An 11,889-nucleotide genomic window follows, 5' to 3' on the forward strand; every position below is an offset into this window, starting at 1 on the left:
ATCCAGAAGTACTCCTAAAAGCAAGTGTACTTATTGACGAAGGTGTCCCTGTACCTATATATAGAAGTACATGTTGAACCTGACAATCCTGTGACTCCAAATGCAATTGCGTTGTAGACAGTTCCTTTGGATACGTAGTGAAGGAAGCACGGGATGCTGTGTACGATGCCCTCATAAGGAATGACATTACTGTTGTAACATTCAAGTGGGTCAAATATGTCAGTGACTGGTATATACCGTATGGGCCCAGGGTTTTTTTTGCTAACATAACAACAAAAGGTGTATGGCCATCAAATTAATGTTGAAGTACACATTAAGTACTGTTGTCGCCTAACCTAATTTTGCGTTGATCAATTTCCAATGACTGCATTAATTTAATTGTATAACACTCGCACGACTGTAAACAATCATGTTCTAATAGCATTGTTCACCGCTCATGTCATTTTTTGTTGTACATTTCTATTGAAATTCGACCAAGTGCAGCAATAACATGCATCATAATTATACACGTATTATTAGCTGTTAGCCATGAATATATTGCTCATGATTATCAATGTCCAAATTATAAATAGTTGTGGTCAGTTATATTGCAGTAACTTATGAGGGAGGATGATCAACTGGCACATTGTAGTATATATTCGCACGTACATCAAATGAAGGCATTTGATAAAACAGTAATAATTGATGGCAACAAGGGATCCATTCGTTTGGGAGAACTTTCCTCCAATTTACTTGACGGTGTGAAGTGTAAAATGTGCCCACCATATCTCTGAAGAAGCATTCCACATCTCACATCTTCAGTTGTGGAAGCTCTTGAATGTTTAATATCTCCTCAGTGCAAGTGAGAGAGATCTTTATAGCAGTTCACTCCTGTGTACCCATGGTTAGGCCTATAGGCTCTTGAATCAGCCCTTCTCAAGGTCTCTCCCCCCCCCCCCCCCCCCAGGTAGGAAGGGCGGCTAATTCATGAGACTGGCATGCAATCACAACGCGTAACGGCAATTAGAGACCTGATTAGCAAAGGTTAAGTGCTTCGCGCCTCCTCTGGGCTTTAAGACTTGTATCTCTGCTTCTGAACAAAATTGGCGAAAATAAAATTTGACCCCCCTGAAAAATAACGTTTTAAACTGACAGACACTAAAAACTAGGCTTGAAGTAGTCTGCAAGAGCTTAATTAGCTAAGGTCAAGTGGTTCCAGTCCAGAGGAGGTCGGACATCACTTGAACTTTCACTAATTATGACCTTTTAATGACATTCCAGGCCAAATTGCTTTTCGTTTTTGCTGACTCAGCAGTAGAACATGACTGGATCTATAGAGGCGGATCTAGCTAGTATGGGTATTATTACTGATAGGGTTAGGTCCAGTAATCATCACAGACACCAAACACAACTAGTTGTCAACAGAATCAGCGACAGAAACCGTGCATAAATATTGTCTCATGAATCAGTCGCCCTCTATAACATAGACGCCGCCCAACTTTTAGAGGGCGGCTACAATAGATACTAGCAGAAGTACGTAGACACTACTGCTGAGTCAACAAAAACGAAAAGCAATTTGGCCTGGAATGTCATTAAAAGGTCATAATTAGTGAAAGTTCAAGTGATGTCCGACCTCCTCTGGTTCCAGTCTCCTCTGCCCGAGCCGCCCTTCCATGGAAGGGCGGCTGATTCATGAGACTACCCCGAGGCTTAGTCTCTAGCTAGCTAGCTTGGGGATCCCTCTGCTGGTACATGGTTAAGCAGTGAGTCTCTGTCTCGGTCTGGCTGAGTGCCCCTCCGAGAGCTGTTGCAAGGAGAATGAGTGATCTCAAGCTCCTAGACAACTTCTGCCATCCCATATCTGATTTCTGGGTACAGTAGATCTATAGAGTAAACATCGTTCGAAGTTCCATTGTTTACTCTAGTATATAAACTAGTATAGATACATAGATAACAAAAGGTCATTTTTGTTTGCCTTGCTCCAACAGTGGCATGGTCCAAACTGCCCTGATAACAGGACCAGTTGCTACGATGAGGTGGACCTGTCTCTGTGCTTTGGGGACTCAGCCATATTCTACGGCATTGTGGCGCTGTTCATGGTTCTAGCTGCCGTCTTGTTTCTCTGTGAAAGTGGAATCAGACCGAGAATACATGTTGGACTACTTCACATTGCAAAGATCGTAAGCCCTAGCTATAGAGGTTTTAGTGCTTGGAACGTGGCATGTAAACAAGCTATCGTTCATGTATGGCTTCTGTTGTGTGCAATTCGCCTTAGCAGGTTGAGACAGGCTGCATTGGTGATCAGTTTGCCAATACTTGTATATGTATAGTATATGTATAGTATATGTATAGTACATGTATTATAACAGCATAATAAATTCCAGTGTGGTTTACAGTAAATTCCAGGGCTAGCTTCCACCATACTTCCACCATACTTCCACCATACTTCCACTATACTTCATTATGCACACATGCTAGTTCCTTAGTATAATTATTGCTTGTACAGTAATCACAGTTATTATTCTTCAGTATAGTGCTAGAATACTGTCACACATACTGGCATAAGTTGTGATAATACGTATCTGTCTGGTATCACACTTGTTTTCCTGTAGCTGCTGTTGTTGGTCCCCCTGGTAACTGCACTGTGTGACCTTGGCTACACCATCCACCAGGGTGTGTGGGGGGAGGAGGGCTCAGTGGCACAATACCAGTACGCCACTCCCTCCGTACTGGCACTCTCAATGGTGAGGGTGCATGTGAGGGTCTATGGGAATCCAATCAGGATATGCTTTTATTTAGGCTCTGGGAAATAGAGCAATAATAGAGCAGAAATGACTTAATACATGCGGAAAGAACATTGCATAGTAGAAACTATTGCAGCCAGTCATGTAGTTGCTTATTGTTGCTTTCCCTGTCTAATAGGTGGTTTGTCTACTGGTAATGCACAGAGACAGAATTGTAGGACAGCGATCTTCTGGTATCTTGTTCTTGTTTTGGCTGGGACTGGTCATCTATGGCACCATCAAATTGAGGACACTCTCGCTGCTCTCCATCGACAATGTGAGGGGCTTATATAATTATTTCCGTTTACCTACCAGTCAATGTACTACAAACTGTGTTATGTATGTATGTAACTATACGTACCTACATGTATTCATAGCACCTTATTCCTTGCATGAAAGATATATTATTTGTACCATTATGTTGTCATAATACTATTGCATGTATTTCTCAAACAGCTTCAATATTGTGCAGACCTTGAAAATATCACAAACGAGTGCTCTACCCTTCCTGCCCTTAAGAGTGCTAAACAATTATGATAGTGTACATGTATTTGATGGGTAGGACCAGTATACTGTCAGTGTCCAGGTGTGCAGCATCGGCTATGCCAGTAGCATCTTAATTCATTACACACTGTATACAGCCAGTGATTTACTTTCGGATGCGCATGACTATGTGCCTGACACATGACTGATGTACCTGCATGTATGCATGTACAGTTTAAAGACAACTTTAATTTGTGAACATTTTCGTCTCACACAGAATGGTGTTCAAGATGTGTTCAGGTTCGTCACATTTGTGCTCCAGTATGTGACCTATATAGCACAGTGTGTGTTGAGCTTATTCCAGGAGCCAAAATCCAAGTACTCTGTCATTGATCCATCTCAGGTCAGTGCATTATATATGGTGATAGTGATAGTGAAAAGATGAAAGTATGTGTGCTCAATGTTTATTTTGGTGACCTTTACCGTCATTTGCCAAAACGCCAAAATTAATTCGTCGCCAAATATGCCCTTAATTTTTTTTATTTATTAAAGATTGCCCTAACACATTCATCCCCCTCACGTGCAGCGCCGGCCATGTCCAGAGTCGGAGGCCACCTTCCTCTCTCAGATCACATGGTGGTGGCAGAATGGACAGATCTGGTACGGTTGGAGACACCCACTCAAGCACAAGGACCTGGCTGACCTCAATGTGGAAGACAAGTCTGCAGTAGTCGCACCACAATTCCGGAAACATTGGGACAATGAGATTAAGAAGGCTGGGTATGTTTCAGCGATATGGGTTTGCATATTGCCATTGTGTATAATAATTTACGTACGTATGTTCATTATATACTGTTAGCGATATATGAACGTGCAAAGATTAAAGGCGTGGCTTGCGGTAAGCAGTCATTTCCACGAACATTGTGCAATGAAATGCTTTTACAGGTCGTCTTATCAATGTACAAACATTGTAGGCAAATATATAATAATTATGGCTTGCAAAAACAAACTCCTATGTGTATACACTGTACATAGATAATTATTATACATTGCATTGTCAATGTACAGTAGTAGTCCCTAGCTTGTACTCCCCCCCCTCCCCCCCAGTATCAGGTTCAGTGAGCCCCTCAGAGAGACTCTCCACCGCTACCAGTCCTTCAGCGAATCCCAGCTTCACAGCTCCAGCTTTGAGCCTCCGGTCCAGTTGCCACAGAGACAGACAGAGCCTTCTTTGGTATGGGCTCTTACCAAGACGTTTTGGATTGTCTTCCTCACCTCAGGCTTCTTCAAATTACTTCAAGATCTCCTCGCCTTTGTCAGCCCTCAGCTACTCAGGTACATGTATTCATTGCCAGTCAAACAACATTGGCATTGTACATGTACATGTGCATGCATGTATACATATACATGTATGTACGACACATAACGACCAGAAATATATAGTAAAACTGGTATTGCTTGTAGTCGTGTATAAAGTACGTGTTTTTGAAGGTCCCTTCACTGGATTATATTTTAAATATGGCCACAGTTTAGTTACTATCTAATGCAAGTGTACAGTATACTTATAGTCTTCGTTGTTACAGACTCATGATAAACTTCACCAGTGACACAAAAGAGGCGTCCTGGCACGGCTACCTGTACGCCGTCCTCCTGTTCTTGACAGCTGTTGTCCAGTCCCTTCTATTGCATCAGTATTTTCATCGTGTGTTTCGCATGGGCATGAGAATAAGAACTGCCATTATCACTGCTGTATACGATAAGGTAATTCTGTTCTTTCTTAAAAGGACTAAACATTTGTACTTGTTATGTCACGTCAGTCTACCGAAAAAGTCACTAAAATAAGAAAACTGTTTGGTGGCTACATCTTTAAAAGCTAAAGTCATGCAAATTGAGTAAATAACTTTTTCACATAGTATGTCTTGCTCAAATGTTGACGTCCCAAATCATGAACTCTAGAGGTACATGTAATTAACTGCATACAATTTTGTATTCTATGGTTAACGAAGAAGAGTACACGTTGAGATTACAGAATTATCCTCTCACACATGTACGCACACACAGTCTCTTCGTCTGAGCAACAAGGCTCGTCGCACCAGCACAGTCGGAGAGATAGTCAACCTCATGTCAGTAGATGCTCAGAGATTCATGGACCTCATGACGTTCATTCATACCATCTGGTCTGCCCCTCTACAAATCATCATCGCTCTCGTGTTTCTCTATGATACTATGGGTCCTTCCATCTTCGCTGGATTTGGAGTGATGTTACTAATGATTCCAATCAACGCTGTGATTGCTGCCATCAATAGGAAACTGCAAGTGAAGCAGATGCTGTTCAAAGACTCGAGGATTAAACTGATCAATGAAGTCCTTAATGGAATCAAAGTGAGGCTCAATTTAGTTGTTGATAGCCTGTTTTGTTTGAGGTCAGTTTGTTGTCCGTCAGTGCATGCTGTCAATAATGCCGAAATTGTATGAAGCATGAAATGTCTGAATAACTGTAAGGTAATCGTTCATGTATATCATAGGGTTAGGGTTAGGGTTGCTACATACATGTACATGTAAGTGACACCGTACGTATTATGTACTATTGATTTGATGTCTCTCTCTCAGGTGATCAAACTGTATGCATGGGAGCGTCCATTTGAGAAGATGGTGTTTGGGATACGAGACAAAGAGTTAGACGTTCTAAAGAAGGCAGCCTACCTCAATGCAGCTTCCACTTTTACATGGACCTGTGCTCCCTTCCTGGTGAGATTTTTTCATAAGAGGTTTTGAGCATTTTCATTATGGGATAATTGCAAATAACTAATTATAGTGTTCAGTGGCTTGTTATCCAGTTGTGCAATAATAGCTCATAATTATGACCATTTCATGCATGCAGGTCTCTTTGGCAACATTTGCCACATACACCCTGATCAACCTAGACAACCCTGATGAGAGACTAACTGCTGACAAAGCATTTGTTGCTTTATCGCTGTTCAACATCCTACGGTTTCCCCTCTCCATGCTACCCTACCTCATATCAATGCTTGTGCAGGTATAATTGTATTTTGTTTGCGCGGGGAGGCCGGTGTAATTAAGTTTGTATTTAATATGGATAATAATTATGATAATTATTGCTTGGAAATGTAGGTTAGTGTTTCTGTGAAGCGATTACGGACGTTCTTGAAGAATGATGAACTGGATTCAAACACTGTCACTTGGAAGGAGGAGCCTGCCTTTGGTACCAATATTATCTAGCCAACCGTAGTTTATGCAATTAATGTAGCATGCATGGGGCTTGCAAAAATCATATAGTTATTTTTCATGCAGGTAAGGAAACCTCTGTGGCAATGAGTAATGGGACGTTCTTGTGGGATGATGAGAGCAGCAAGGCCACACTGAGCGGGTGAGTGTTGACTGGAGTGGCTGCATAGACTCTCTGTACACACTATTCCCTGCACACACAGAGTGGACTTTGATGTGAAGGCTGGTCAGCTGGTGGCAGTGGTGGGTCACGTGGGGGCAGGCAAGTCCTCCCTCATCCAGGCCCTCCTCGGAGAGATGGACAAGACACAGGGACAAGTGTCAGTCAAGGTGGGAACACAACTATAACAATGTATAGGGTATTGTACCTACCCACACAGGGCAGAGTGGCTTACGTTTCTCAACAAGCCTGGATCCAAAATGCCACAGTCAAGGACAATATTCTGTTTGGGAAGCAGATAAATGGCATACTGTATGGCAAGTGTCTAAATGGATGTGCTCTGGAGCCTGACCTTGAGATCATGCCAGGAGGAGACATGACCGAGATCGGGGAGAAGGTATATCATTGCTACACACCCCCACACCCTCACATCCTCACACCCTCACACTCTCACAGGGCATCAACCTGAGTGGTGGTCAGAAGCAGAGAGTGAGTTTAGCTCGTGCAGTGTACCAGGAGGCCGATGTCTACCTCCTGGACGACCCTCTCAGTGCTGTGGACTCTCATGTTGGCAAACACATTTTTGACAAAGTGATCGGCCCTGGTGGAATGCTCAGAGGAAAGGTGGGTAGTGGTTGGTTGCTACTGAGATCCATGCACTCTTTGTCTAATCCCAGGCCCGAGTCTTGGTGACGCATGGCGTTGGGTTCCTGTCGCAGTGTGACAAGATTGTGGTGATGGTAGAGGGGAAGGTGACTGAGACGGGCACCTACACTGAGCTCATTGAGAACAATGGAGCATTTGCCGAGTTCCTCAGAAACTTCAGCAATATGGACAATGAAGAGGGGGATGATGGGCCAGGTAGGTGTAAAATTCCCAGGATGTAACAAATTACCATAAACCGTTTGCCTTGATATTGCAACTTATAAACTGCAGATTGTACCCATTATTAATAGCTTAATTGCACTGCACTAGTATTTTTATTTAGGATCTCACATTAACTAATAAGGAGCTGTTCCACCCACAGCTGTAAACGAGTACTTTGAGTTTGAGGACAATGTAGAGGCTGCCTTGGACGATCCCATGGAGGTACTCTCTGACACCCTATTGGCCGACACCGAGATGAGACAGGCAAGGAGACGCCACATTGAGAGGCGAGAGTCTGGGGATGGGCTTCAGCAACAGTCGTTACATGACTCTCGGAGACGAAAGTCATCAGTTAGCTCACTAAAACGACATTCATCTCAGACCTCACTGAATAGGCAGATTTCTAAACAGGTGCGTGCATCACTTTACACTAATTGTATATACCAGGACCGACAGGAAAAATCCTGAGCAAATTCAGTGCTTACAAGTGTACGTACAGGGCCATGATGACGAAGATAACATTATCCTTCCAATCATCTTTCCACAGGACTATTGTTGCAATGATTTACTACTATGAGATTTACAGTATTAATTGTGTGCTCCCCTCCTACATGCACACACACACGCACCCCTCCACACACACACACACACACACACACACACACACACACACACACACACACACACACACACACACACACACACACACACCCCTCCACACACACATCCCTCCACACACACCCCTCTACACACACCCCTCCACACACACACACACACACACACACACACACTCACACACACACACACACAGTCTCTAGGAGGTGAGAGTGAGAAGGCGACTGAGAAGACAGCCCTTATCACGGAGGAGAGAGCAGAGACAGGTACTGTCAGACCAGCAGTCATCGTCTCCTACATCAGGGCCTGCACTTGGCTCATGACTGGACTCACAATACTCTTTTATATTGCCACTAACGTCGCTTCTGTTAGTTCCAATTTCTGGCTGGCTGAATGGAGCAATGCTGAGGGCAAGTTTAATACTGCCAACTTCTCAGCTGTATCATTCTGTGATCACCCTGACGTGTAAGTAACAATCTGTGCTAATGTAAATTTTTAGTGTGTAACGAGTGTAAAAATAAGTACATTTATCCGAACCATTACACACAGGGGATGCTACCTCGGAGTGTACGCTGGTGTTGGAATCTCACAAGCTTTGTTCGTCCTCATTGCCTCCTTCACTCTCGCTATAGCCGGTATCTTGGCCTCACGAACCTTACACACTGGAATGCTCAAGAACGTCTTACGATCTCCAATGTCTTTCTTTGACACCACTCCATTGGGACGGATATTGAACAGATTTTCAAAGGACATTTATATGATTGATGATGTAATTCCAAGGTCACTGAGGTCGTTCCTGTTTACCCTCTTTTCTGTAATCAGCACGATCATTGTCATCATGATTGCCACGCCTACGTTTGGGGTTGTCATCATACCGCTAGGCATATTCTACTTGTTGGTCCAGGTTAGTTCATTTCATTTCATTTTTCAAGAGGTTGACTTGCTTCCTGCAGCGCTTCTACGTGGCCACGTCTCGTCAGCTGAAGCGACTGGAGTCCATCACCCGCTCACCTATCTACTCACACTTCCAAGAGACAATCACTGGAGCCTCCACCATCAGGGCTTATCGCAAGCAGGAGAGGTTCATGCTAGAGAGTCAGTCCAGAGTGGACTACAACCAGATCGCCTACTACCCAAGCATCTGTGCTAACAGGTTGGGATGTTCATCTCACATAACTGAGCTGAAAATTATACATGTTCATGCTCTTCTAGATGGCTGGCCATTCGTCTCGAGTTTGTTGGTAATCTGATCATCTTTTTTGCTGCTCTGTTTGCTGCCCTTCAAAGAAACTTCCCCGATCAGCTTCCTGGGATCAATGCCGGCCTAGTGGGTCTGTCCATCAGCTACTCATTGCAGGTACAGTGATATAACTGTATAGTACGTACATGTAAAGTTGTACATGAAAGGCTGTGTGCATCAGACTGGTGGATGCATGGAGATGGGAAAGTATAGGGCACACTGTACCAGCTTCATGTGCACCGTTCCTCAGGTGACACAAGCCCTCAACTGGGTGGTTCGTATGACTAGTGAGCTGGAGACCAACATCGTAGCTGTTGAGAGGACTAAAGAGTACGCAGAAGCCCCCACTGAAGCCCCGCCCATTGTGGAGTCTCACCGCCCCCCTCCCGTGTGGCCTAGCCAAGGACATGTTAAGTTTGACCAGTACTCCACTCGCTATAGAGAGGGACTGGACCTAGTCCTCCGGAATATCTCAGCAGAGATCCCAGGAGGAACAAAGGTGCTCCTCTCTAAATAACTTTGTGTAGCCTAAAGAACAATTTATTGGCAATAGAAATTCATTAGCAATGTACCTTATTACTAGAGATGATCCAGAAAATTTGACACTTAATGATCTGGCAAAGATCATATTGTCATACAAGTACAAGTACCGGTGTATGTTTTTGCAATTATATTTTACAAAGTGATCAACACTTGCAAAATTCTTCTAGTAATACGTCCGTACACTCAGTAAGTTCATGCTGTCTCTCTCTCTTGTGTAGGTTGGTATAGTGGGTCGTACTGGAGCTGGCAAGTCGTCACTCACCCTGGCTCTGTTCAGGATCATTGAGTCGGCTGGAGGCTCGATCTTCATTGACAATGTCAACATTGCTGTGTTTGGTTTGGACGACCTCAGGTCTAGAATCACCATCATACCACAGGTACATGTTGCTATACCAACCTGTACTATAAATAGTTTCTCGAATTAATGCAACACTTACCCAGCAGCTGCTAATTAATATAAACTTGTTATTTCTCAGGATCCAGTTTTGTTCTCGGGGACTCTCAGGGTGAACCTTGACCCCTTTGACACCCATACCGACCAGGAGGTGTGGTCAGCATTGGAGAGTGCCCACCTTAGTACTTTTGTATCTGGTCTCGACAAAGGCTTGCAACACGAGGTGGCAGAGGGCGGGGAAAACCTCGGGTGAGAATGAAAATGTTCATGATCTATAAATATTGTTTTGCTCACAGTGTTGGTCAGCGTCAACTGGTGTGTCTGGCTCGAGCTCTCCTCCGTAAGACCAAGATTCTGGTGTTGGACGAGGCCACAGCTGCCGTGGACCTGGAGACTGATGACCTCATCCAGAAGACCATACGAACAGAGTTTGCTGACTGCACCGTAATCACCATTGCACACAGACTCAACACCATCATGGACTATGACATGTGCGCCTCTAAATGTATTACCTTACGATATAATTATGATACCGATGAACTACATGTATGTCAGGGATCTCCCCACAACTGATTGATGGTGGTTGGTGTTATAATACAGGCTATATAGCAGGCAACTTATTGAAAAGCCACTTAGAAAGTTCTAGGCACATCCCTGCACATATATGCATACATGTATGCATATATGCATAATCAGCCAGGGTTTCATACAGAGGGGGCGCCCTGCATGACTATAGAAATCTAATGATTTCATAACAATCTCAAAGAACTAGACTAAATTTAATGGTTTGAAGTTTAATGGTTTGAAGCACACAAAAAACCCAAATTGCATCTCAGATAAACATTCCTCAAAACAATTTCTGTTTCCCCCTCCCAGTATGTAAAAATGTATAAAACCTATAGCTGTCAGTTATTACTCAACATTGGTCTATGATTGATCTGCGTAATCATGCACTTCTTTGTTTATACCAAGACTGGTAGTGTTTCAGGGTTGACTGATTCTTGCATAAGAATCCACTTAGACCTACAGTCTACCTTACTATTAGTAAAGAAAACTCTTGAATCTTGTGAAAAGGGGCCCGGGGGGGGGGGTTCATTGCTCTGTAAAAAATTTACTGAGGAGAGATCTTTCATGCATGGTGTTATAACAGTTTTATGCTTGTCTACAGGGTGATGGTGCTGGACTCTGGCAGGATTGCTGAGTATGACTCTCCCACTGGTCTCCTCTCTGACCACAAGTCTACCTTCTACTCCATGGCCAAGGATGCTGGACTGGTGTAGTTACTCATCGACATCGATTGTTAATAATACATCACAATCATCTGTTGTCTCGTGTCTCGATCAATCATTGTTTTATCTCATGAAATAAGTTGTCACAGTGTTGTTTGTTTTGATGTACAGTTCCATATGTTTTTTGTAATTAATAAATCTGCTATAAATTTATGACTGATGTATATACAGTGGAACCCTCTATAACGGACACCTTTGGGGAACAATGTTTTGGCCTTTATACAGAGGTGGCCTTTGAGAAGTTGTTTTGTACACGAACTGTTCATTTGGGACCTGGGTTTCTGGCCGTT

The 11,889-nt window shown here is 43.4% G+C and overlaps 1 protein-coding gene across 1 annotated transcript; it reads left to right on the forward strand.

The window, feature by feature from the left end:
- The first annotated feature begins 1,595 nt into the window (after positions 1–1,595).
- On the forward strand, positions 1,596–11,765 carry LOC135350757 (multidrug resistance-associated protein 1-like). Its single transcript, XM_064549589.1, has 27 exons — positions 1,596–1,851; positions 1,968–2,159; positions 2,592–2,723; positions 2,902–3,039; positions 3,523–3,648; positions 3,832–4,025; positions 4,353–4,580; positions 4,829–5,006; positions 5,307–5,627; positions 5,856–5,993; positions 6,127–6,282; positions 6,378–6,468; positions 6,558–6,633; positions 6,695–6,821; positions 6,872–7,048; positions 7,108–7,275; positions 7,329–7,512; positions 7,679–7,929; positions 8,330–8,598; positions 8,683–9,037; positions 9,087–9,286; positions 9,346–9,490; positions 9,624–9,872; positions 10,135–10,293; positions 10,393–10,559; positions 10,607–10,801; positions 11,479–11,765. Exons 1-27 carry the CDS (start codon positions 1,798–1,800, stop codon positions 11,588–11,590), a joined length of 4,782 nt encoding a protein of 1,593 aa, XP_064405659.1. The 5' UTR covers positions 1,596–1,797; the 3' UTR covers positions 11,591–11,765.
- The last annotated feature ends 124 nt before the right edge of the window (positions 11,766–11,889 follow it).

Source organism: Halichondria panicea, chromosome 17, assembly GCF_963675165.1.
Source record: "Halichondria panicea chromosome 17, odHalPani1.1, whole genome shotgun sequence".
Taxonomy (NCBI): domain Eukaryota; kingdom Metazoa; phylum Porifera; class Demospongiae; order Suberitida; family Halichondriidae; genus Halichondria; species Halichondria panicea.

Coding starts and splice junctions, on each gene's coding strand:
- LOC135350757 (XM_064549589.1), top strand. CDS start 1,798: ATGAGTGATCTCAAGCTCCTAGACAACTTCTGCCATCCCATATCTGAT. Junction 5,994..6,126: donor GGACCTGTGCTCCCTTCCTG/GTGAGATTTTTT, acceptor TCATGCATGCAG/GTCTCTTTGGCAACATTTGC. Junction 10,294..10,392: donor GAATCACCATCATACCACAG/GTACATGTTGCT, acceptor GTTATTTCTCAG/GATCCAGTTTTGTTCTCGGG.